The sequence below is a fragment of the Chelonia mydas genome, chromosome 2 (assembly GCF_015237465.2).
Source record: "Chelonia mydas isolate rCheMyd1 chromosome 2, rCheMyd1.pri.v2, whole genome shotgun sequence".
In the NCBI taxonomy this organism is placed as follows: domain Eukaryota; kingdom Metazoa; phylum Chordata; order Testudines; family Cheloniidae; genus Chelonia; species Chelonia mydas.
Genome location: NC_057850.1, coordinates 131195140 through 131219098, shown reverse-complemented (window position 1 = coordinate 131219098; position 23959 = coordinate 131195140). Strand labels below are relative to the sequence as shown.

Genomic DNA, 23959 nt, shown 5'->3' with positions numbered 1-23959 from the left:
AGTGATCAGGAACAGTCAGAATGGATTCACCAAGGGAAGGTCATGTCTGACTAATCTAATCGCCTTCTATGATGAGATTACTGGTTCTGTGGATGAAGGGAAAGCAGTGGATGTATTGTTTCTTGACTTTAGCAAAGCTTTTGACACGGTCTCCCACAGTATTCTTGTCAGCAAGTTAAAGAAGTATGGGCTGGATGAATGCACTATAAGGTGGGTAGAAAGTTGGCTAGATTGTCGGGCTCAACGGGTAGTGATCAATGGCTCCATGTCTAGTTGGCAGCCGGTATCAAGTGGAGTGCCCCAAGGGTCGGTCCTGGGGCTGGTTTTGTTCAATATCTTCATAAATGATCTGGAGGATGGTGTGGATTGCACTCTCAGCAAATTTGCGGATGATACTAAACTAGGAGGAGTGGTAGATACGCTGGAGGGCAGGGATAGGATACAGAGGGACCTAGACAAATTGGAGGATTGGGCCAAAAGAAATCTGATGAGGTTCAACAAGGATAAGTGCAGGGTCCTGCACTTAGGACGGAAGAACCCAATGCACCGCTACAGACTAGGGACCGAATGGCTAGGCAGCAGTTCTGCGGAAAAGGACCTAGGGGTGACAGTGGATGAGAAGCTGGATATGAGTCAACAGTGTGCCCTTGTTGCCAAGAAGGCCAATGGCATTTTGGGATGTATAAGAAGGGGCATAGCCAGCAGATTGAGGGACGTGATCGTTCCCCTCTATTCGACATTGGTGAGGCCTCATCTGGAGTACTGTGTCCAGTTTTGGGCCCCGCACTACAAGAAGGATGTGGATAAATTGGAGAGAGTCCAGCGAAGGGCAACAAAAATGATTAGGGGTCTGGAACACATGACTTATGAGGAGAGGCTGAGGGAACTGGGATTGTTTAGTCTGCAGAAGAGAAGAATGAGGGGGGATTTGATAGCTGCTTTCAACTACCTGAGAGGTGGTTCCAAAGAGGATGGTTCTAGACTATTCTCAGTGGTAGAAGAGAACAGGACAAGGAGTAATGGTCTCAAGTTGCAGTGGGGGAGGTTTAGGTTGGATATTAGGAAAAACATTTTTACTAGGAGGGTGGTGAAACACTGGAATGCGTTACCTAGGGAGGTGGTAGAATCTCCTTCCTTAGAAGTTTTTAAGGTCAGGCTTGACAAAGCCCTGGCTGGGATGATTTAATTGGGGATTGGCCCTGCTTTGAGCAGGGGGTTGGACTAGATGACCTCCTGAGGTCCCTTCCAACCCTGATATTCTATGATTCTATGATATGTTAAGGGCTGTTATAAAGAGGGCAGTGATAAGTTGGTCTCCATGTCCACTGATGGTAGGACAAGAAAGAATGGCCTTAATTTGTAGCAAGGGAGATTTAGGTTAGATATCAGGAAAAACTTTCTAACATAAGGATAGTTAAGCTCTGGAATTGGCTTAGGGACACTATGGAATCCCCATTATTGGAGGTTTTTGGAACAGGTTGAACAAACACCTGTCAGGGATGGTCTAGGTTTACTTGGTCCTGCCTCAAAACAAGGGGCTGGACTCGATAACTTCTCCAGGTCCATTCCAGCCCTACATTGCTATGATTCTATGATTTTATGAAAGGGAAAGGAGTAGCTACTCCTCCCAGAAACAAAGGGAAGATTTTTATTTTCAAAAGAAGAAGAAAAAGAGAGGGAGAGACAAAGTAAGGAATGCAAACCAAACAGAAAGGAGGAAAACCAGAAATCTAGAGGGTTGGAATTAAAGATAGAGGTGGATGGAAGGGAATAAAGAACTATATACATGAAATGAAAAAGCAAAGAAAGATGCTGGCAGCTTTTTAGGTTAGCATCATTTATTTGTATTTCTTTTCTCTGGCAGTCATCCGGTGGGTCGGTACATTCTGGGGAAGGGCAATCCAAAATATCATTGGTAAGGAGATTTGAATCTTACAGGGGAAGCATGGTCCCATGCTTAGGGCATTAGCAAAAGACCTGGGAGATCTGGAGTCACTGCTCTGCTACACTTTCCTGTGTGACCTTGAGCAAGACACGTAAGCTCTTAAGTGACAAAGTCACTTCTGAAATGGAACCTAAGACATGTAGGCCTTGTCTGCACTAGGAGAGTTTTATAGTGGTATAAAAGTGTTTATATTGATTTGGCTTATGCTGGCTTGGGGAACTACTTTTATACCAATATAAATGCAGCCACTTTAGTGGGTTTTGCCAGTATAGCTATGCTGGTAAAAAAAATCACACCCCAAATAGACTTACATTTTACTGGAATCGTTAAATGTAGACCAGGCTTTAGTCTCTCTCTCTCTCTCTCTCTCTCTCTCTGCCTCAGTTCCCCATATGTTCAATGGAATAATAGTACTTCCCTATTCAAAGGGATGTTGTGATGCACCCAAATGCTACAGTAATGGGGACCACATAAGCACCTTAGAGAGACTCATTCTGCTTCATAATAACTGTTGGAAATATATCTATACAAACCCAGGCTGCTGCAGGTGTGTGGCATTATAGGAGGGAGCCTCAAAATAGCTGATTGATGTTGGTTTGATTAGCAAGTGGCACTGCCGCCCTTCCTTTTTTCCCAGCTGCAATAATTCTGATATACACCACTTTGAAAAAATAATGCCCTGGATTTTTTCTCTCTCTATTAATGTGAGCAGAGGGAGGGGAAATGCCATTTAAAATGCCAGAGTTTATATGGCCATGTGAGTGGGTTGAAAGCTAATTATATTCTAACAAGTAACTAGGTTTCAATCCAATTTGGGTCCCGAAGGCAGATTCCAAATTCCCCTCTAGTACAGTATGTGCCTCTCTCCAAGCTGTAGCTAAAAATTGACAGGCAGGTGCACTTTTTCTTGCCTGTGTAGTGTACACCTGTAACTGGCTGATATAATACTTGTGGTTAGAATATGAAAGATTCCTAAACTTTAGTTGTGTCCTGAAAAGGAAAAATAGTTTGTGCCCTCTTTGCTTCTTTATGATGGATAAAGAAATGTGCAAGGTTTCTTCATTTTGTTTTGAAAAAAAGGGGTGGGATGAGAGCAAAAGTGGGGAGGGGCTTAGAAAGGAAGTATGAGAGTGTGCGTCTGTCTCTGTGTGCGTATGTAAGAGACAGAAATGATAGAATTTGAGGTCTTACCTATCCTGAAAACTCTAGAGAATTAATAAATTATTTATCCCTCGAGACTGAGAGTTGAGCAGTTGAGAGGGAAAAGACTTTTAGTCACTATTTTTCTACTTAACTCCAATGTCCAACTAACAGTGGGGAAGAAAAATGGGCTTTGTTAAAGTTTCAGCACCTTTTCCGTTAAGGTGTAGGCGCTCACAATACACATCTCCTAAGGCTCTCGAGAACACTTCCGGTAAAACAAAGGCTGACTGTACTTGGCATTCTTGATATTTCTAAGGCGATAAAAATATTATGATTGTTACTTATTTATATTACTGTACCTCCTAGGGACCCAAAGATAAAACTATTTGTTTTGAAAAACTTCTCTGCTTTTAACCATCCAAAAAAAAAAAAAAATCCAGACCCAACTTTTTAAACTCATTTGCAGGTTGTCTTTAAAAGAGACTTGTGGGGTCTGGAGAGTTGAAAGGATTGGTAGTGGACTATGGAGCCTTTCCCCTCTAGCAGGGGTGCTGGAGCAATTTTTATAGTGGGGGCGCTGAGAGCCATTGAACCAAACTGTAAATCCTGGTTATGATAGAAACCACTTCAAGCCCGGAGGTGCTGTAGCACCCCCAATCTCCCTAGTTTTAGCACCTTTGCCCTCTAGCCTTCTTTTTAAATTTGATTTAGGCAGTGACTGAGTGTTAATTACAATCAGTTGGCTGTGTAGTGGCCTGAGGGAAATGAATTGACAGTCTCAGTCCAGTTTGTGGACAGTAGCCTACATCACCATTGATAGTCTCAGCAGAAAGGCCAAAGATCAAATGGACAGTGGGTACTAAAATTCTCTCACCCCTAGAGGTAATTCCTTTAAATTAAGGCCTAGTGTACCCTTAAGAATTAGCTAGACCTAACTATGCTGCTCATGGGTTTGAACAATTTTTTGCCCTGAGTGCTGTAGTTAGGTCGACCTAAACCCTGGTGTAGACATAGCTAGGTCATGGAAGAATTCATCTGTTGACCTCGCTGCCATGTCCTGGAGAGGTAGATTAACTACAGCAACTGAAAAGCCTTTCCCGTCAGCGTAGGAAACATCTACACTACCTTGTTACCATGGTACACCTGCAGCACTGTAGCTGCACTACTGTAACAGCTGTGGTGCAGACTCGGCCGAAGGTCAAGATACTTGGCAAGGCAGTTCGGGGAAGCTTGTCCTGCTACCCCTGCTGTACTTGTTCTATGCTTAAATAGGGGATTTAATTTCCCAAGGCAGAAAAATCCACTGCTGTCACAAGCATTAACACCCCCACCCTCTGACCTGTAAATCCTATGTTGCCTCCTTCTTACAAACATGCTGCTTTTTACTCATGTACAAATAAAAAAAACACACAAAGCTGCACAAACTAGCACAGGCAGAGCAAGAAAATGAAATCCATGTGTCAGTAGACTGTATCGGGGTAGCCAGTATTCCTACATGGTTTGCATTACAGTTTAGGGAAGATTAGATCATCAAACTACACAAACACCAAGGCTGACTTGCTCGATGATGAATCCACTGCGGCTATCCAGAATGACTTGGCATTTCTCAGCATTAACCATGTATCACCTCTAGTGGCAGGGCATAGTGTTCACACACTGGAAACTTGTACAGAGCATGCTGGAGCATTAAAGACCCCCCTTGCCCCCTTACTACTGGAGGGCTCTAGGCAAGGGATAGGATCTAGTTGTGCTTCCCCAGGAGCAGACCAGGGACCAGACTGAGACTTGGAGTCACATTCTGATCCCTGGTTTCTCCCTTACTCCAAGGACAAAGTGATCTGTGCTAGCCCTATAGCTAGGGCAGATTATTTTCCCCATCTATGCTAATTTGGCTGTGTTGAAGGCAGAGCCAAGACTCCTCTCAGTACTCACCCATATCCATCTGCTCCAAAGCCAATTACACAGGATGGGGAGTAACAGCCTCATGGAAACTCATGTCCCTGTGTGTCTACTGGTGATACAGGGAGCCCTTATGCCCAGATCCCCAAAGGTATTTAGGTTGCTAAATTCCATTGATTTCAAAATACCTTTGAAATAATATTTAAATAATAAATAATAAATAATAAATAATAAAATAATAATATTTTATTTATTTGAAATAAAATAAAGCTGGGCCTTTATGACCCCTTACTCTTCTGTGTGGCTGTGTAGTCAGGGTCATGCTTTTGCCTATTATTTATTTAGTTCTGCTAGTGCCCACTGTGATGTTGCACTCCATATGCTTTATGGAAATATGCTTATGAATATGACATAACTGGAATATGCTTTATGCTAAATACCCCTTGTATGGTGTCATTAGAAAGCTTGTAAGCTACTAAGTGTGTTCATCCTGTTTGTTTGCATATATTATTTCTCTATCTGGAGTTAAGAGAATAAGATATAAACTTGTATCACTGATGTAAACATATTAAGTGGAGGCCATTAAAGGTGCTCCAGAAACAATTAGTTGTCAATGGCCTTAGTTACTTGAAAGCCTTCCTGTGTACGTGTGGGCCAGCCCATGAGGAATGGAGACTAGGGGTCTTACAGTGACATGTGACCATGTTACCTGATAATGAAATCCTTCTTAAATCTGGTACTTTTCCATTTAGAAGGAAGGGTGGGAACCCAGAGAGACAAAAGATTCCCGCCTTGTGCCAAAGCGGTAAAAGGGGGTGGAGCAGGAAAAAAGAGGCTGTCTGTCATGAGAGAACCCCTGCTTACCATCTAAGATATCTGCTGGAACTAACAAGGACTGTATCAGGGGAAAGGATTGGGCCCAGACTAGGAAGGAGTCTAGTCTGTGAAAGAAGCTTATTGGAACATCTCTGAGGGTGAGATATTACCTGTAATCTGTTTCTTAATGTATTAGGCTCAGACTTGTGTGTTTTTGCTTTATTTTGCTTGGTTACTGACTTTGTTCTGTCTGTTATTACTTGAAACCACTTAAATCCTACTTTTTATACTTAATAAAATCACTTTTGTTTATTAATAAACCCAGAGTAAGTGATTAATACCTGGGGGAGCAAACAGCTGTGCATATCTCTCTATCAGAGAGCGGACAATTTATGAATTTACAATGTATAAACTTTATACAGAGTAAACTGGATTTATTTGGGGTTTGGATCCCACTGGGAACTGGGTGTCTGGGTGCTGGAGAGGTAACCTGCTGAGCTGTTTTTGGTTAAAGTCTGCAGCTTTGGGGGCGTGACCCAGACCCTGAGTTTGTGTTGCAGCAGGCTAGAGTGTCTGGCTCAACAAGACAGGTTCTGGAGTCCCAAGCTGGCAGGGAAAACAGGCTCAGAGGTAATTTCAGAACATCAGATGACAGTCCCAAGGGGATCCCTGGGACTGAACCCGTCACACCCACAATGAACCAAGTGCTGTATATGAATAAATGAATCCCCCACAGCAAAGAGCTCTAGGAAGACAGCAGAGACAAAGGAGGAAAGTTGGGAAGAGAGGACCAAAACAACAAAGTGGTCAGGTGATGACTGGAGACATTTGTATCTGTGTTATGGGAGAATTGCAGACTCAGCCTCTCTGTAACCCAAGAATCTCTTAATGCCAACTGGCCAGGGATTATCGAGGGATTAAAGAAATCTCCTGAGTCTGGTGTGTTCATTCTAGTTCACCAAATAATGTCATGTTAGGTCTTAAATAAAAGTCTGTGTCATGCTGGTCATTGATAGCAGTGTGAAATGTATGTAAGGCCACTATTTAAAGAGTTATGTATATATACTAAAATATATTCTTAGAATCTGTGTCTGGAAGGTTGGTCACCAGCAATGGTGAAAAACACGTTTCCTATCAGACAAAGAGATGTTTATCCACCTGTTTGTTTGAATAAATTGAGTATTGTCTCATTCACAGTGGGTCTCCTATCACCAGTCTGAACTGAATGCAAATGAAGGATTGTGGGAACTTCAGAAAAAAAACTTACAGGAAGAGAAAAACAGCAGGGGTGAAAATGGAGAGAGCCTTATCTTGAGATGCACCCCAAAGGTTTCCTTGACTATATCTGGGGGGGGGGGGGAGGGGGAGAAGAGAGGACAATGGGCATTCCCCACCTAGGAGGTAAATGGATAGCAGATTTGCTTCATGAAAGTGCAATCTCAGCCACGCCTAGTTGAAAATGATGAGATAAGCTTCTTCAGCAGGAGGATAACTTGTTAGTTAAGTTTTGTCTCTAGAAAGCATGTTATGATTTTGCTTTATATAAAACCTATTTGTTTCTAATATTCTCACTCACTTTGACTTGAATCTCTGTTCTTTGATGATAAACTTATTCTTCTTTTCACTATAAATATATCTAAGTGCTGTGTGTTCAGCAGGGTTGAGTTGTGAGGTATAACTAGTAAGCTGCAGTGTACTGTTCCTTCAGGAGCAGCAGACCTGGTAGTTCTGTCAGTGTTCAGCAGATAAGGGGCTGGACACTACAGGGAATGCTCAGAGCACTTGCGGGTTGGTGTGTGCCTATCACTACATGTACAGAGAAAGCGAGGCCTGCGGAGGTCTAGAAGGTAGTGTTTGTGTTGCCAGAGGCTGGTGGTTTCAGGGAGCTGATCCACAGTAGACACAGACAAGGCTGCTTCAAGCTAAGGGCAAGTGGTGGTGAGGTGCCTCACAAGCCTGGGTACCCTTAGGGAGCGTCACACGCTCCTGGTATAATGCTGAAACACAATATAAACACATGTATATTACCAGTTCTGGGGACAAGAGCTTTACTGACCTAAAGAGAGTGAAGGAGAAATATGATAAGGGAGGGAAGGGTAGACAATAGGAAGGAAGAGTGAAGGTGAAGGCAAAGGAATCTCTTAAGCTTTTATTTATGAAACACTTTACCTTTCTGCAGATGTAGAGCCATTCTGTGTTATGTAGTTCTTCCCCCTTCTTTCATTTCAATTTGGAAAGTTAAATTAAAAATATTAATTATTGTGTAATAGCTGTTGGAGGGTACTTCTTGTTAACTCAGGAATACCCGTATACTGGGCTAACAAATTCCTTTGCTTTTAACTTTCAAATTGTTAATATAAACAGCTCAGCTTTAGGCTTTGGAGTTCATTTTGTGCAGAATACCATTATTATCTAAAATAGACAAAGCACCTTCCATTTATAACTCTATTAACCTCATTTTACAGCTGGCTAAAGTGAGGCACAGACAATGACTTAATTGAGATTATAGACCAAGTAGGGCTGGTTGAAAATTTGGATAGTATTGTCACAAACTGCCGTGATGGTGACACTTTATCGTCCAAATCTGAAACTTGGGAAAATGTTGACCTGCTCTAACAGTGAGTCAGCATATAGGACAGGAGAACCCTAGACTCCTGAGCCTAAGCTCTTGCTGTCCCCAGCTGATGCCAGCTCCTCTGTGTGTAGCTCTCTGAAGAAGCAGAGAAGGGCTCACAATTAGCAATTTTTTACTGGCGTTGGGTGAACAGTCCAGTGACATTGAAACCTCATCTCTACAGAATGTTGTTATTCATGCTTTCTGTTCACACAGAATGCTCCTTGAATGGGCTTTGCATCAGGCTTGAAAGACAATGAGAAACCTTCCAGCGACTTCAGTGGATTTTGGATTAGGCCATAATTTCTTAGTCCTGTATCCATAGTTTCATTGCCAGCATCTCTCTCTTAAACCAACTAAATGGAAACCTTTGCTGCCATTTTTCAAAATCAAGCTTGGATGGTCTTGGCAATCAGTTGACCTTGCCTGAGGGACCTAGTGGTGCTGGCAGCTTGTGCCTGCCATGAAGGCTGTTACCTGTCTCTCCCTATAAATCCATCTGTGTCACTGGGCAAGCAAGCATCTGCCTTTGCGATGCACAGGCATGCAGGTCAGCAAGTTCTAATCGCTCAAGCAGTAGATACTTAGTGGTCTCTTCACTGTAGCTGAGTGCATCATCTGTTTCCCTATCTCCAGAGACACCACTGGCCTCTATCTCATTTCCTTTCTGAAGTTTTGCAGTATAGCTACAGGATAGTCATTTCTAGTGTGTATATAATACAAACACATCTAATACTGAAAACAGCCTTGATCCTGCCATATATTTTAGGCCTTCCCCATATGTTCATTCATTTGTGGCATCCACACAAGTCACCTAATATAGGCAAAAGGTATAGCAATTAGATCCTCACTCAGTCAGAGATAGACAGCTGGTAATACACATCTTCAGGATTCTTTAAAGCTTAAGTTCTTTCTCCCTCCATGGTCACTAAACTTAGCACATAAACAGAGATGAAAATAAACATCTCAAACAAAATGGGGTAACATTTCAAAGCAGGGCTCAGGAGCCAGACAGCATGTCTCCCTATAACACAGACGAGAGTCCTGTGGCTAAATCCTTGGTGCACCACTGTGGGAATGTATCCTACTTCATGGAAGATAGCAAATTAACTTGTATGCAACCACACCTTAATGACCAATGTCCCTGTTGAAACTCAAGTCTCCCAGTTTGAAGGTCAATAGAAGACAGCTATCTTCCGTGACCATTGTGCTATATACTCTTCAGAATCTTCTGCCAACATTTTCATTTAACAGAAGAGTCTCATAACTGTTGACTGTTAATTTGCCAAATGAGAATTCCATTACCACATGGGAGCAATCTATATTACAGAATAATGTATTTTTTTGACACGGTTTAATGGTTATAGCCGAGGACTGACAGTCAGCATTCTCTGCTTTGTCAGCTTCTATGTGACTTTGGGTGAGTCACTTATGCCCAAATTTTAAAATCTCTCGTTCCGTTTTATATGCCTTCCTTTTTGGGTGGCTAGCTTAATTTGATTCCTAGGGTTCAATTCCCAGCTGTGCCATGCTCATGCTTTAATCCATGGCCACCTGGGGTTTGAACAAGACCCCGATGCAAGATAGACGAGCCACAGAGCTGTTCTAATTTATGCTGGTTAGACCTTTTCTTTAGGGACCATTCCACTGGCCAGAGATCAGCAAAACACATCATACTCCATACTCCAGTTCCAGCCCTACTGGCCTTTTTCATCCCCTCTTCCCTGTCCTCAAGCCTCCTCCAAAGCACCCTGAGTCAAGAGGTGGTGTAGGGAGAGGGTGATGTAAAGTGGCCATATTAGGGAAATAGTTAGCTGACCCTTTAGGGCAGTTTTAATAGTGTAAAATGACCATTCAGAGAACTGAGGTTCAGGGCTCTAGGGCTTGGTTCTTCAGTGCCTTGTACCTTATTTAGTCACTCACATCTGTTCAAAATGCAGTCAAATCAGAATTTTCTACTCCCTTCAGGGGTAGTATTTTACATTAGTTTTACACTCAGTCTACACAAGTGGAAATGACCATCCGAGATGCAAATGGAGAGAATCACGCTCCTGGGGATCTTATTCCCAAATCCTTTCTGCATAGTACCTCTGGGGTGAAATCATGGCCCTATTGAGGTCAATGGGAGTTTTGCTTGTGGTGTCAATGGGGCCAGGATTTCACCCTAGAGATCTAACGGCAGACACTGCAAAATGGAGGCACCCAAATTAGAGGTCACTTTTTGAAAAACTGATCTCAGTAGCATGTAAATTATACTTGGTAGCTTTTATTATTAATACAGAACAGGTCATGCTGGCCACAAGGTAGCTATACAGGAAGGTCTTGATCCAACTCTCTTTGAAGTCATTGGATCAAGCTCTATGTGCAAAATCTACATTAAGAAAACATCAGTTTTAACAGGATTTTGGATTATGGTTCAAATCTCATTAATATTACATTGAGAGTACACGTGTTCCAGTTGGGGGCTTTACTTTCTAGATAGGCAGGATGGTCCAGTGGTTCAGGCCCTAACCTAGGACTTAAAGAACAAGGATTTAAGTCCCTTCTCTACCACAGGTTTCCTGTGTGACTTTGGACAAGTCATTTAGGCTTACATCTTCAAAGGTATTTACTCTCCTAACTTTGATTGACTTCAGGAACTAGCCTAAATATTGGCAGTGGAGAAGCTGCCCACCATAAGAGCCAATTAACTGACAGCTGTTCAAAATGCGTGGACATATCGTTGTCTTTTTTCCAAATATGCAGAAGGAAGTTCTCTTGCTGTTCAGAAATGAAGAATAATGCGGTCTTCTCTAAATATGCTAAATAAATATACTGCAATTTTTATGAATTTTGCAAGTCCAAAAGGATTTGGTTAGTCATTTTTTTCCTGTTGCTGTTTGTTTTACCATGTACTATGGACTAAATAACTACATAGAAGCATAATATATTCAGAAATACCACAGCATCTTGGGATCTAGATGTCAGCCACCACAATGTTTAAGGGTGTTTGGATCCACATTTTTTGTTCATACCACTCACTCCATTATTTGGATCAGAATTTGGCTTTGTATTCAGAAGTGTTCCAATATGGAAGTTTGGTTCGGGCCCATCATCCAATTAGCTGTTCTGGATTGTTTCTGCATGTGATGAATTGCAGTCATTTTTGTATACCTGAACGTAACCCAACCTATGCAGTTTTAAGATTTGTATTTATCCTCCACACAATAAGCTTTTGAAAATAAAAAGAAAACCAGACCCAAAATATATTGACCCTTAAAAAATGTGTAAGCATGCGTACACGCCTGGGGCATGAAAAATCTAGTCCCCTGAATACAGATTGCACTTTCAAATATAACAACATTGCTAGTAAATTGTAATAATTACCCTACCATTATGAATAAGGGCTCTGTTTTCCAGGGTTTATTCATTTCATTTCAGGGGAGCTTATTTTTTAGCAATTTTTGAGTTTTATGTAGAGGTCCAAAAAGCAGAGTTTTTCAGGGCTTTATCTTTGTATATACTATAATGAGTAATCTCTTTGTAATATTTCCCAGTGTGCTCTAACGTAGTACTGTTTCAAACCACACTACGTTAAAAGACACTAGGGAACCTTTAGTGTACACCAGCAGGGTCTACATAGATTAATTAATGCACAACACATTAATGCCCTTTAGAAATCACACCCCCAGCATTTCTGCAATGTGTAGACTATCCCTTAGAGACAACTAACTATTTCTTGTGTTTATTGGTAGGGCCCTACCAAATTCACAACCATGAAAAACGTATCACGGACCATGAAATCTTGTCTTCCCCATGAAATCTGTATAGTATCAGATAAAAGCACAGAAAAGACCAGATTTCATGGGGGAGACCAGTATTTCTCAAATTGGGGGCCCTGACCGAAAAGGGAGTTGCAGAGGACGGGATCATGGTTTTGCCACCTTTACTTCTGCGCCGCCTTCAGAGCTGGGTGGCCAGAGAGTGGCGGCTGTTGGCCAGCTCTGAAGGCAGTCCCCCGCCAGCAGCAGTGCAGAAATAAGGATGGCAATATCACACCGTGCCATCCTAACTTCTGCGCTGCTGATGGCAGTGGCTCTGCCTTCAGAGCTGGGATCCTGGCCAGCAGCCGCCTCTCCCCAGCTGCCCAGTTCTGAAGGCAGCACCTCTGCCAGCAGCAGTGCAGAAGTAAGGGTCGTGGTATCGCAACCCCCCCTACAATAACATTGTTACCCCCCCATTCCTTTTTGGGTCAGGACCCCTAAAATTACAAAACCGTGAATTTTCAGATTTAAATAGCTGAAATCGTGAAATTTATTATTTTAAAAATCCATGACTGTGAAATTGACCAAAATGGACAGTGCATTTGGTAGGCTCCTATTTATTGGATAAACACTGATTTAATTATTTTTTTTTGTTTTGGGGTGTTTTATTGGTTTTTATTGGTTAAAACCAAAAATCAGAATTCCAGAGTATGAATCATTGTGCTGGTTTCCTCCCTAGGTGGATGTATGGTATATCCTTGTTTTCCCCCTTGGGTACTGAATTCTACAAAAATCAGATCTTTTGAATCACTTAGGCCTACAAACACTGCCCTTGCTTAACTCTATGCATGTGAACAGATACGTTGATTTCAGCAGGACTGCTAATGTGCATGAAGTAAAGCATGAGCATAAGTGTTTGCAAATTCAGGCCCTTGATGCTATCTAGGGACTATGAAAGGCCCATAGTGCAGTGGAACAAATGTGGTTCCACTGGGCTATGGATAGGGTTACCAGGTGTCCAATTTTTGACCAGAAAGTCAGTTGAAAAGGGAACCTGTCAGTATCCAGTCAGACATACTGACCGGACACCAGAAGTCTTGTTACCAAGGGTGGAGAGAGGCACTGGGTCATCAACCCACGCCAGCCCCTGCTCAGCTGGGGCCACCTCCTACCTGCATCTCGTGGGCAGGCAGGCAGCAGGCTTCACATCAGGCTGCATCTCCCATCCCAGCCCTGGAGCAGAGGGATCCCAGCTGGAGGGAGGGGAAAAGGCGGTGGAAAGGATCCAGCGAGGAGGAAGGACGGGGAGAGGAGCAAGTGACGGGGGAAGGGGGAGGAGTGAGAGGGTGCGGGGCCTAAAGGGAAGAGGTGGGGCAGAGGGTGGGGCCTGGGGGAAGAGGTGGAGCAGGGGAGATCCAGTTTTCAGAAAGTAGAAAGTTGGCAACCCTAGCTATGGACCTGAATCTAGAGAGGCCACATCACTGAACATGGCAGTCTCCTGAATGGCACAAAGCCAATCACTCTGGAAGAGCAGTCCACGGGAGCACAGAAGGAGGGATGGGGAAGAAAGGGGATGGGGCCCAGGCCCAGGCACTGTGGGTACACACTGGGGCATGGTCGTTTGCTCCACAAACTGTGGATCTATTGGCCTACAAAGATATGTAGCGGGGCAATAGCAGCAGCTTAAGGGTGTTCTTCCTGTCCACACTATGCAGTAGTAACCACAGGGTGTCCACTACAGCAGACTGGGGCTGAGGGTTGCCTTCTTCAGCCCCAAGTACATGTGTGACCTAAGTGGCTCACACATTCAGGTTGTGTGCTCTTTTTCAGAATTTGGGATTTAGCCATATTGGAACAAGGATACTTGTATATGTAAACATTCTGCTTCCAGGAATGGAGCAGGCAAATAGGGCCAGTCCCTGCAGACTTTTCTGATGTTATATTAATAAAAATCACATACTCCTTCCTCTGGCCTGTCAATCAGTCATCGAGTGTTTGTGTAATAAAGTGGAGAGATTTATGATGGAATTACTTAGATGTCAGATACCACTCATGGGTGTGATATAAGAACCTAAATAGAATGGAATTTTGTGTGTATATATATTGGAATAGTGCCCAAAATGTGCTTAGCACTTACAAACATATAGAAAGGCAAAGGCCCATATCTTCAAAGGTATTGAAGCTCTTAACTTCCATTGAAGCTTGGAGCCTAAATACCCTTGACGATCTGGGCCAAAGAACTTTTCACAGGAATTTGCAGGCAACACTCTTATAAAATCACATTGTGCTATGAGCTGTGTTGCTGTTATGCTAAGGCTGAGCCCCAGTGCTTTACGAACAAGCCCCAGTAATGACTAAAAAATACAAAATGTGTCAAATACAAAGCTTTCAAAAATACCTCCCCCATACTTTAAGCTTTGTGGGCCCCCACTCATCAGTGTCCTGAATGTGGGGTAGTTAGGTATACTTGTGCAAAGTAGGTGTACATGGAACCAGATTAGAATAGGGTTTTACTCCCAGTCCAATTCTGCACTGGTGTAAATGACTGCATGAAGTGCAGGTCAACAGTGAATTGGACTTTTAATGCATTTTAAAATCCTCTTCATAAAATGGAGTGGCAGACTACTAGCAGTGGTGCATTGATCTTTGAAATCCCAACAGCAGTGCAGTGTTGATCATCATATGGAAAAGGAAAAATGGTCATCATTACTTAAGGAAATCTCAGCATGAGTGAAAATGGTACGAGAATTGACTGCCTTTCCTTCGGTGAAGCAAGAAGTAAAGGCTTCTGCCTGAAGCATATGATGAACTGAAAGCACCCCCTTGTGGCCAATTCGTGGAAATACCTTTGCAAGTTGCTCAGAATGAAGGATCTTCCAGATGCCAGGCCGCTGAGGCAGATGGTGCCGTCGGAATTGACAGATGCACAGTTTTGGCTTGGAACGGTGATGGGCTGCTTCTTTTTTAGTTTTTATTTCTGATCACCCATAATCTAAATGGAAGGGGAAAGATTTTTTTCTCTTGCCACGCTACCCTCTTTCCAACATCTGGAAGAACGGCCACTGGACATTTGTTCATCTCTTTGTTCTTGCTGACCTCTGCCAGGCATTTCTGCCCTTTCCCCAGAGAGTGAAACTGAGGAGTAAAAGGGAAGAAACCTTCACTGTTTGCAAGCCCCTGCCACTGATTGCCAGTACTGATCAAAGACATGAGGAGACATTCACTAAAGAGGAGAGGAAAAAAAATATTACTGGAGAGGCAGGAAATAGGCATACGGGGGTGTGGAGGAGACCTCAGGGGACTTCAGTGTGGATGAAGATGGGTGATAAGGGGTCTCCTGAGGAACTGGCATGTGCTGCAATTCAAGGGGGGTGAGAGCAGAGGAAGGGCTCTGCCTGGAAGTGTTTACAGCCTAAGTATAAAATCAGAAACATAAAGTGGCTACAGTGAGAAGGGGGAGCACAAGGTAACAAGGAGTTGGGTTTGTTCTCCAAAGGAGGAGTTGAAGATATAAAGGGGATGATGAATCCTGGAGGGAAGAGGTGAGGGGTTTGGAGTAAGTATGGGACCGCTGGACTGGGGTAGTGACCAGGGTGTATAGGTTGTATGGGGGAATGGGAGTGGGAAAATATTTTGGCACAGAGGATTGGAGGATTCCATTGTGGCTGGGCTGGTGGGGGTTGGCTGGGGAGGACAGCTGCAAATTGGGTAGGGTGTTTTGCAGAGGGAGGGGCCTTAGGCAGCGGGGCAAATAGTGGACTGATGGGAAAGGATTTAGGAGAGGCCAGTGAGCTGCTGTATGAGAGATGGGCAGCAGAGGCAGAGCTCCCTTTTCCATTACAGGGCCTGCTATCCACCCTCACCCAGACATCTGTACCTCCTAGCACTGCTGTTCGTCTGTTTCAGGTAAGCTTGCTCATCAGTGGTTCCTCAGCATGCAAGCTCCAGGAGGCCTGTGCTGCAGACTAAGGCTGCACTCTCTCCCAATTATGGTTAGGCAACAGCTGTATTTTCTTGGCATCTTCTTAAAGCTCCCAGGGGGCATTAAGCTGCCACCAGTGGCTTTCCAATGTAACTGAAAACAAACCATGTAGCCTAAGGCTTCCCTAGCACTTCTCCTGCTGACCCCGGCCTGTCCCTCCACACTTCCATTACTTGCAAGTAGAGTGTATGTGTGTGTAAACTGCAGAACCTTTGCAGGTTAGGCTGTAGCAAAGAAAGCGAGTGGGGGCTATGAGCAAAGCAATCCACGCTGTCCCAGCTGTGCTGACTGTCAGAAGTTAGACTGTAGCAGGGTTACGGAAGGGAGAGTGGCCTGCCAAGTGTGGGTTTGTGTTTGGTTTGGCCAGGTGTCCCCAATTTGCATATCGTTCTTTAAAGAAGATGGAGTGCTAATTGACAAAGCATGTGCCTGGCATGCTCTCAGTTATGCCCTCTAGCTAATTAGCTGAGAAAAGTAGCTTTCCCAGGTGTAATAAAGGAAAACAAGTAAAAAAACTATCCTGCAAAACCAGTAAAGAGGCAATTATTGGCTCTGCCAGGCCTCTCCTTGGTTTGTCATGCTCCCCCCGCAGCAGTATACTCAGCACACGTTAGTCTTTAATTCTCCAGGTGTGTTAGCTTCCATTTCCCCCACTCTCCCTGCCCATTTCCCTCAAGGTTATTCAATTGTGATTATTCAACCTATGAGATACCATCTTTCCCTCCAACCCGTCATTGTGTCTGCTTCTATTATGAATAGGGCCCTATTCAGAGCTGGACTCTGAAGGCAGCACAGCCACAGAGCTTCCTGTAGCTGGGGGAGGTACCCAGAGGTGGGTATGATCTCCCTGCACGAAGAGCAGCCATGCAGGGGAAGTGGAAGTCCCATCCCTCCCCAGCCAGGAAGACTAGCAGCTGGAACCTGGTGAACAATAGGAACCCCCAGCTGGAGTGCCTCCAGCTCTGCCCCACCAATAGCTAGATTTCATGGGAGAGGTCTGATTTCATGGTCTGTGACGTGTTTTTCACAGCCATCCGTGAATTTGGTAGGGCTCTAATTTTGAAGTACAGGAGGGAGGAACAAATCCCTAAAGTTCTTTAGTCTTTTTCCCCCCACTCCCTTTGTGCGGTGGGCGTACTGCTGTAAGATTATACTAGATTCCCTACGACAGTGTTACATTATGTCACTCTCTGCATTATCTGATTGTCTGAGTGCATCACACAAAATGAGCACTGTTCTTTGTCAGCAACTCTTGAGAGACCTGATAAACTCACTATACCCAACACATTGCTTTCATAGTATTTATCCAAAGAGGGTCAAGTGAGGTATCTAATAAAAGCTTATGTCAGACTGGTCCTCATAATTATTGTGAGATGTATGCACAGATAATACATAAGGAGTAATATGTAGGTACTGATGATAGGTTTAGAAACTGTCCCCCAAGCAGAGCTGACAAACAGGTTTCTTTCAGGCAGGAGATAAGATGTATATCGCTGTCTGGTTGTAAGTCAATACAATGGAAGCTTCCCTCCAACAGGGAAGAGTTCACCAAAGAACAAACAACAGGAGAGCATTTCAAAGGTTTACTGAACTATAATTGGGAGACAAGTAAGACAAAGGGGACACCCTTTGAAGGGTGTGGGGTGTTCTGTTCATGGAAGTTTGGATCCTAACTTTGACTGGAAATCAACAGCTTTGTCAAGGACTGAATGCTTGGCAGAAAATCTCCTTTATTAATTAGGAAACATAATCCTTGTTAAGTGTAGGGCTAGGATTGCTATAAGTTTTGTTTTATATTTGTAACCATTTCTGTTTCCACTTATTATCTTTACTCGCTGTCTCTTAAAACTTAAACCTTTGATAATAAACTTATGAGTATTCCACTATAAATATATTTCAGTGCTGTAATGTTATAAAAGACCTGATGCTGAGTTGTGCCAGACATGTACTGTACACAGTCTCTCTGGGGACAGTTTACCTGGTAATTTCCGTGTGTGTGTGTGCGTGTGATGGGCTGGATACTATAGCGGGACACTTTCAGAGGGGTTCAAGGAATGGGGTGCACTTATTGTTAACCTGCAAGGCAAAGTAAGGGCTGGCGGAGTTCTGTGGAGATTGTTTGGATGGCTGATAGACTGCTAATATCAGGGAGCTAAGTGCAAGCAAGCCCCCCTTTTGCTGAGACAGGGGTAACAAGGTGTCTCACAATTTGGGGAACTCCAAAATAGCATCTCTCCCACTCCTTGTGGGATTCTGAATTCAGATTGAAGAAAGGAACATCACTGACTTTCTGTGAGCCTAAATAGAGCTTCCAAACTTGAAGCTCAGGGCACCCTCTAGAGGTCGCAGCTGATAAACTTACAAATGTTTAACGATAGTGAGTTGATTAAAAATTAAAAGCCAGTGTTGGATGATTTACATAATAAACCCAATAAAACTTGATTACCAGAGTGGTACTGGGAGAACCAGTAGCATAATAGGGGGGAGGGATAGCTCAGTGGCTTGAGCATTGGCCTGCTAAACCCAGGGTTGTGAGCTCAATCCTTGAGGGGGCCATTTAGGGATCTGGGGCAAACATTGGGGACTGGTCCTGCTTTGAGCAGGGGGTTGGACTAGATGACCTCCTGAGGTCCCTTCCAACTCTGATATTCTATGAATAGGGAGCCATATAACAGGCAGCTCCTTAGAAAAGGGAGGTTTGGACAATCACAACTTTACTGTATTAAATCATATGCCTTGCAACTATAGTGATATCCTGAAGTGAACACTTAAACATGTTCTGTGAATAGAGCAACCTTGCAGTAAGAAGCTAGGGATTTAAGAGAAATTGACATCCATTTTCAGTTTAAGCTCCTCTGAGAATGTCATTCTTATTTGGGGTATGCACTGTAGTTGTAGCCCTGTCAGTCCCAGGATATTAGAGACAAGGTTGGGGAGGTAATATATTTTTATTGGACCAACTTCTGTTGAACTCCATGTGGCTTGAAAGCTTGTCTCTCTCACCGACAGAAGTTGGTTCAATAAAAGATATTACCTCATTCTTATTTGGAGTATTCATGGTTTCTGCTCTCTTCTGGAGCACTCTGATATTGAACAGTCCCTCCTATGTGTTCCTAGTTCCTATGATACATACTGCCTTTTTCTTTTAAAAGAAAATGGCATGTGTAGATAATAGTGCACACTGACATTTATGAAGTCCTCAGGAAACACAACAATTTGTTAAAATTCTGAAGTTCATAAAGAGTGTATTCTTATGAACTGTAGTATCTCTTCAAGCCTGGAAAAAATATCGAGCTTACTTTGTCAGTATGCTCTAAGACTGTAACAGTCACTACTGCTATGTAAGGCATCTGTCTTCTCTTTAAATGGTATGATTTGGTAAATAATGAATGCTATTGAATTATACTTGTTGGCCAGCATATCATGTTTCACAATGCACCTGTTGTTTATTCATGAGAATTTTTTGCAAGCATATGAGAACCTGAAACCAAAATTGATTAAGGACTGGCTGCTCACTGGATTTAATTATCCCAGGTGAAAAGTAAAGAACATCACTTTGTGAAACACAGGCCAAATGCATGTTTTGTAACTCCTTGAATAACCTAGACTCTCTTCTAAGTTAGGTAACTTGTTTGTTTTAATTGAACAATGCCTGCCTTAAGCATACAATTTATGAATCTAGCGATGGATGTAGGTTTCACATGGTGCAGAGGTGAAAGGGATGGCATGATGACTCTTCTCAGGGGAGGTTGGATCACAACAAAACCATGTTTCTCCCGTTCTTTTTTTAAAAAAGGTAACTTCTCTGTTGTCAGTGCCATTAGTCATTTCCTCTTTATGTGCTCTTTTAACCAGCTTGCTCAGTAAAATACACTGGGGAGAAGGAGAGAGAGAAAGATTTGAATACTAACAACTCTGGAGAAACTCTTCTATGTAATATACCAGTTAAAGCATACTACCCCCCAAATGGCATCCATCTGACTTGGAAAATGGATCCCCTTGCCAATAACTCACAACACAAGTTTAACACCATATCAAGTAAGAGAGTTTAAATTTGATACCTTTTTATAACTGATGAGAAATTTTCTTAAAGAACTTTTTCCTAAATCCCTCTCTAAAGACCCAGGGGTTGCAGAGGAAATTACACAAATTGTAACGTAAGAGTCTGGAGTTCTAGTTCAAAATTCAGTATTTTGCTTTTTCTCCATACTTATAGTATCTCAGGCTATTTATTAATAACTGTAAGGTCATCACCCTGCTGATGTTGAGAGGTCCATGAATCCGACATGACTCTGGCCAGTTTAACACATTTTAGAGTAGGGTGACCAGATAGCAAGTGTGAAAAATCAGGATGGTGGTGGAGGGTAATAAGCACTTATATAAGACGAAGCCCCGAATATTGGGACTGTCCCTATAAAATCAGGACATCTGCTCACCCTATTTTAGAGTAAAATCACTCCTCTTTGGCTAAACAGACTGCACAGGTTTGTTAATGCATTTGCCTATGATACACGAAAGAGATTTCGATGTGTAGGGCCATTGTGTGTGAGAGAGATACAGTACTTACAATGTAAATATCAGTTGCATACATATCTGCACTAGCACCCCAGAAACCTTCTTATAATAAGTTACTTCATTTCAGACTTCCATTTTCTCCTCTGTTCAGTATGCCTTTAGGAGGAATAGTTTGAAATACTATGCATATTTACCTCATAACTCCATTTTCCTTTGGTGTATATATGGTCGAATCCTGTTAACCCTAAAAATCATGAGTAGATTCAAGGTCATATATGTGAATGAGCATGCATGTAAGAACTAGTGGTGCTCTGATTTGGTGAAGGCAGGAGTCCCACCTACCAACCTTCAAATCAGTCTGTTCAGAAGTTATGTACTCCTGTGGACATGGTATTTATCCTACTGAAAAATAACTTGGAGAAACAAACACACACACACGTGTAATGTCCGTGAGCCTGATTCTCCTCTGCCTTGCTTCTTGCATAATCATTTATGCCTGTGCAAAGCCAATGTAAATTGCTACCACCATTCTGAGTGGACTACTCTGATTTGGCACTCTGCACAAGTATAACTGATGATACAAAATGGAGGGCAAAGGGGAATTGAACCCTATGTTTTTGCCCATATATATAGATGAGTGTAAATGATGTGCAAGGATTGTAGCAAGGCACTGCAATTCTTCCTCAGTCTCCCCACTTTACTTTTTCTGATCTCCATGTGAATAGGCATATCTGATCAAACATATCTTATGAAACCCTGAGGGCCAAATCTCTTTCAGAAGAGGCTGTTTGAGTATTTTTCGTTCTGTAATTTTCACACTAAAACTAAGCAGTTCACTTTTGTTTCCCTGTCCATCTAATACACACTCCCTCCCCACCCCACTTCAACATCAGATTTCTGCACACAGCATGTCCAAAGCAGGTGCAGCAGCAGGGTAACTGATGCAAGCTTGTTTAATGTCACTCTTGCCTGGTGTGCTTCCAGAATCTCAGCAGGGCAATAATGTTGAAACTGATCAGGCTCAAGTCAGTCGCACTCTGGTTCAGGTGCCACAGGTGAACACACAGGTGTGTGAGCACTAGCAGCAGTGGCCCTATACACCCGAAAGTGGACACCTCAAAATGTTTGAGAGTGGAGAAAAGCAACATTGGGCCCTTGCAATCAGGCACCAAATTCAACCATGCTGTCTCACTCTCTTTCTTGACAAATTCTGCTGGGCATTAGGAGAATATTAGTCTGCTTTGTCAACATAGCCGTTCCTGCAGTGTCATTGTATCTAACTCCAACCTAACTTATATTGGAACTGCTGCTTTAACTTGGTGGAAAATCCCTTCTCATTTTGAAACATGATCCTAAATTTCAGCTCTTGTTACCAATTAACCAGCCTCCCTTAACCAAACAGACTGGTTTCAAGACTCTGCAGTGAATGGAAATGAATGCAGAAAGGTGTCAAAAAGCCATTTTACATTACAGTATTTTGCCATTTCACCCTACCTAAATTGCAAATGATTGCTTGGTGGAAGACTGTGTGTGTGTGTGTGTGTGTGTGTGTGTGAGAGAGAGAGAGAGTATACTGCAATGCCTTCATACTGTCTGAAAAAGGTTTAAAGGTTAGTAAGAAATCTCCTTAACTGTACACATTGGAAGCTGTCAGAAGACATTTTTACAAGTACTAAATTGTTCTTGGTTTACAGGCTTAAAGATATTAAGGGTGGCATTAGTTAAACACTGATTTATGGTAAGACTTTGAACATCGAGGTTTGTTAAGCTAATAAAACCATTTAATCATTGTATAGGAAGAGGGCAGCATTTTTTATTTTGATAAGAACAGCTACTAGGAAACCACAAGCCCTATTCTTGTGAATTTGCAGCTCTTAATCCCGATGCAGGCTCTCTCTCTAGTTTCTATGGTAACTTGTGGATCTATATTCCAATCACGCCTTCTCTGGGGCTTGCTGTCCCCGACATGAAAGCGAGCCAGCAACACAGTACGTGTGGATTTCTTGACGCTTTCCATTTTTGGAAATGTTCGGGAATGGCATCAACTATTGCATACTGAAAGAGGCAGATTAGCTAGCCTGAAAGGACAAATTTGAAAGCGGAAATTTGCATGTCGCAAACAGATCGTTGTATTTGAATTTCTACAAAAACCCTGGCTCGTCGTTACTCCTGAAATATAGACAATATGTTATGCATAATACTCGAGTGCTAGCTATCACGTTAGCTTTGGCTTGTGCTCACTAACTCTCCCAGTCTAGTGTATTTATGTAATTCTTTATATTACAAATTCGATGCATCCGATGAAGTGAGCTGTAGCTCACGAAAGCTTATGCTCAAATAAATTGGTTAGTCTCTAAGGTGCCACTAGTACTCCTTTTCTTTTTGTATTACAAAGTATTCATATCAGGAAAATGGGAACTGCATTAGTTTGCTAGCTAGGCGCTCCTCTCTAAACAGCGTGGTCTATTGATTTGTGTACCAAGTGTTTGGAGGGGGGCTGTATATACATATAAGTAGAACCCTCTTCCAGACATCTTCCATTCAACTTGACAGTAAACTTATCAGACGTTCCTAATAGCCACAACGTGTACCTCGTGGTTCCCAGAAACAATTCATTTTACTACGTTATAAAACAAGTCCCGCTGCATTAGAGTTCACTAGAAGTAGGTCTCCTTGCATATAAAATCCTATCCCTGCAGCAAACCCGCTAGTTTAGTCTGGTGTACTCAGATATTCATTTTCTTTGCCTTCAAGTCAGTGGAAGATAATATTTTGGTTTGCTCCCTTTCAAAGTTCTGGCATACCTGTCAACTCCACTGCGTGACTATGAAGCAGTCGGTCCCCCAGAGGAGATGCCCCAGCCACGATTTTTAAATTTTGTTCAGTGAAACGGATCCAGATTTACGGTGTCAAGACTCTTCTTCCCTTTCACTAGATCGCAAGATCTACTCATCAACGCTGTAGCTAATCCTATCCCGTTACTTGTATTTACAAACTGTCCTGACCTCTTTTAAGGCGCAGAGGGCGTCAAAGTGCTGCAAATAAAAATACCGGGTAAATAGGGTTGGGGTTTTTTTTTTGTAGCAATTTCACTGATATGTAGACCCTTAATCAAATAAACAGCTGCGTTAACTGTAAATAAAGTTGTCCCCCCCCCCGCTAAACTCAGGTCTTGGGGAAACCCGAAGTTCCCAGAAGGGGTGTGGGCTTCGTTTTCTCGGGGGGGCGGTAGGGGGTATGAGCCGGGGGCAGGATCGCCCTACGGTCGCTGCAAGCTCTGAACATGACCGGAACTGTGGCGA

General features: G+C 42.9%; 1 protein-coding gene and 1 long non-coding RNA gene across 2 annotated transcripts in view; one reads left to right on the top strand and one right to left on the bottom strand.

The window, feature by feature from the left end:
• The first annotated feature begins 15888 nt into the window (after window positions 1-15888).
• BASP1 (brain abundant membrane attached signal protein 1) overlaps window positions 15889-23959 on the top strand; it is an 82413-nt gene continuing 74342 nt past the window's right edge. The window contains exon 1 of the mRNA XM_043540238.1: window positions 15889-16066. Within this exon, the coding sequence (XP_043396173.1) occupies window positions 15960-16066 (107 nt within the window). The 5' untranslated portion in view covers window positions 15889-15959. The remainder of the gene's footprint in view (window positions 16067-23959) is intronic.
• Window positions 17716-23596, bottom strand: LOC119565634. Its single transcript, XR_005224431.2, has 2 exons — window positions 23462-23596; window positions 17716-20015 (listed from the first exon to the last, which is right to left on the bottom strand). It is a non-coding gene; the product is annotated as an uncharacterized LOC119565634 (long non-coding RNA).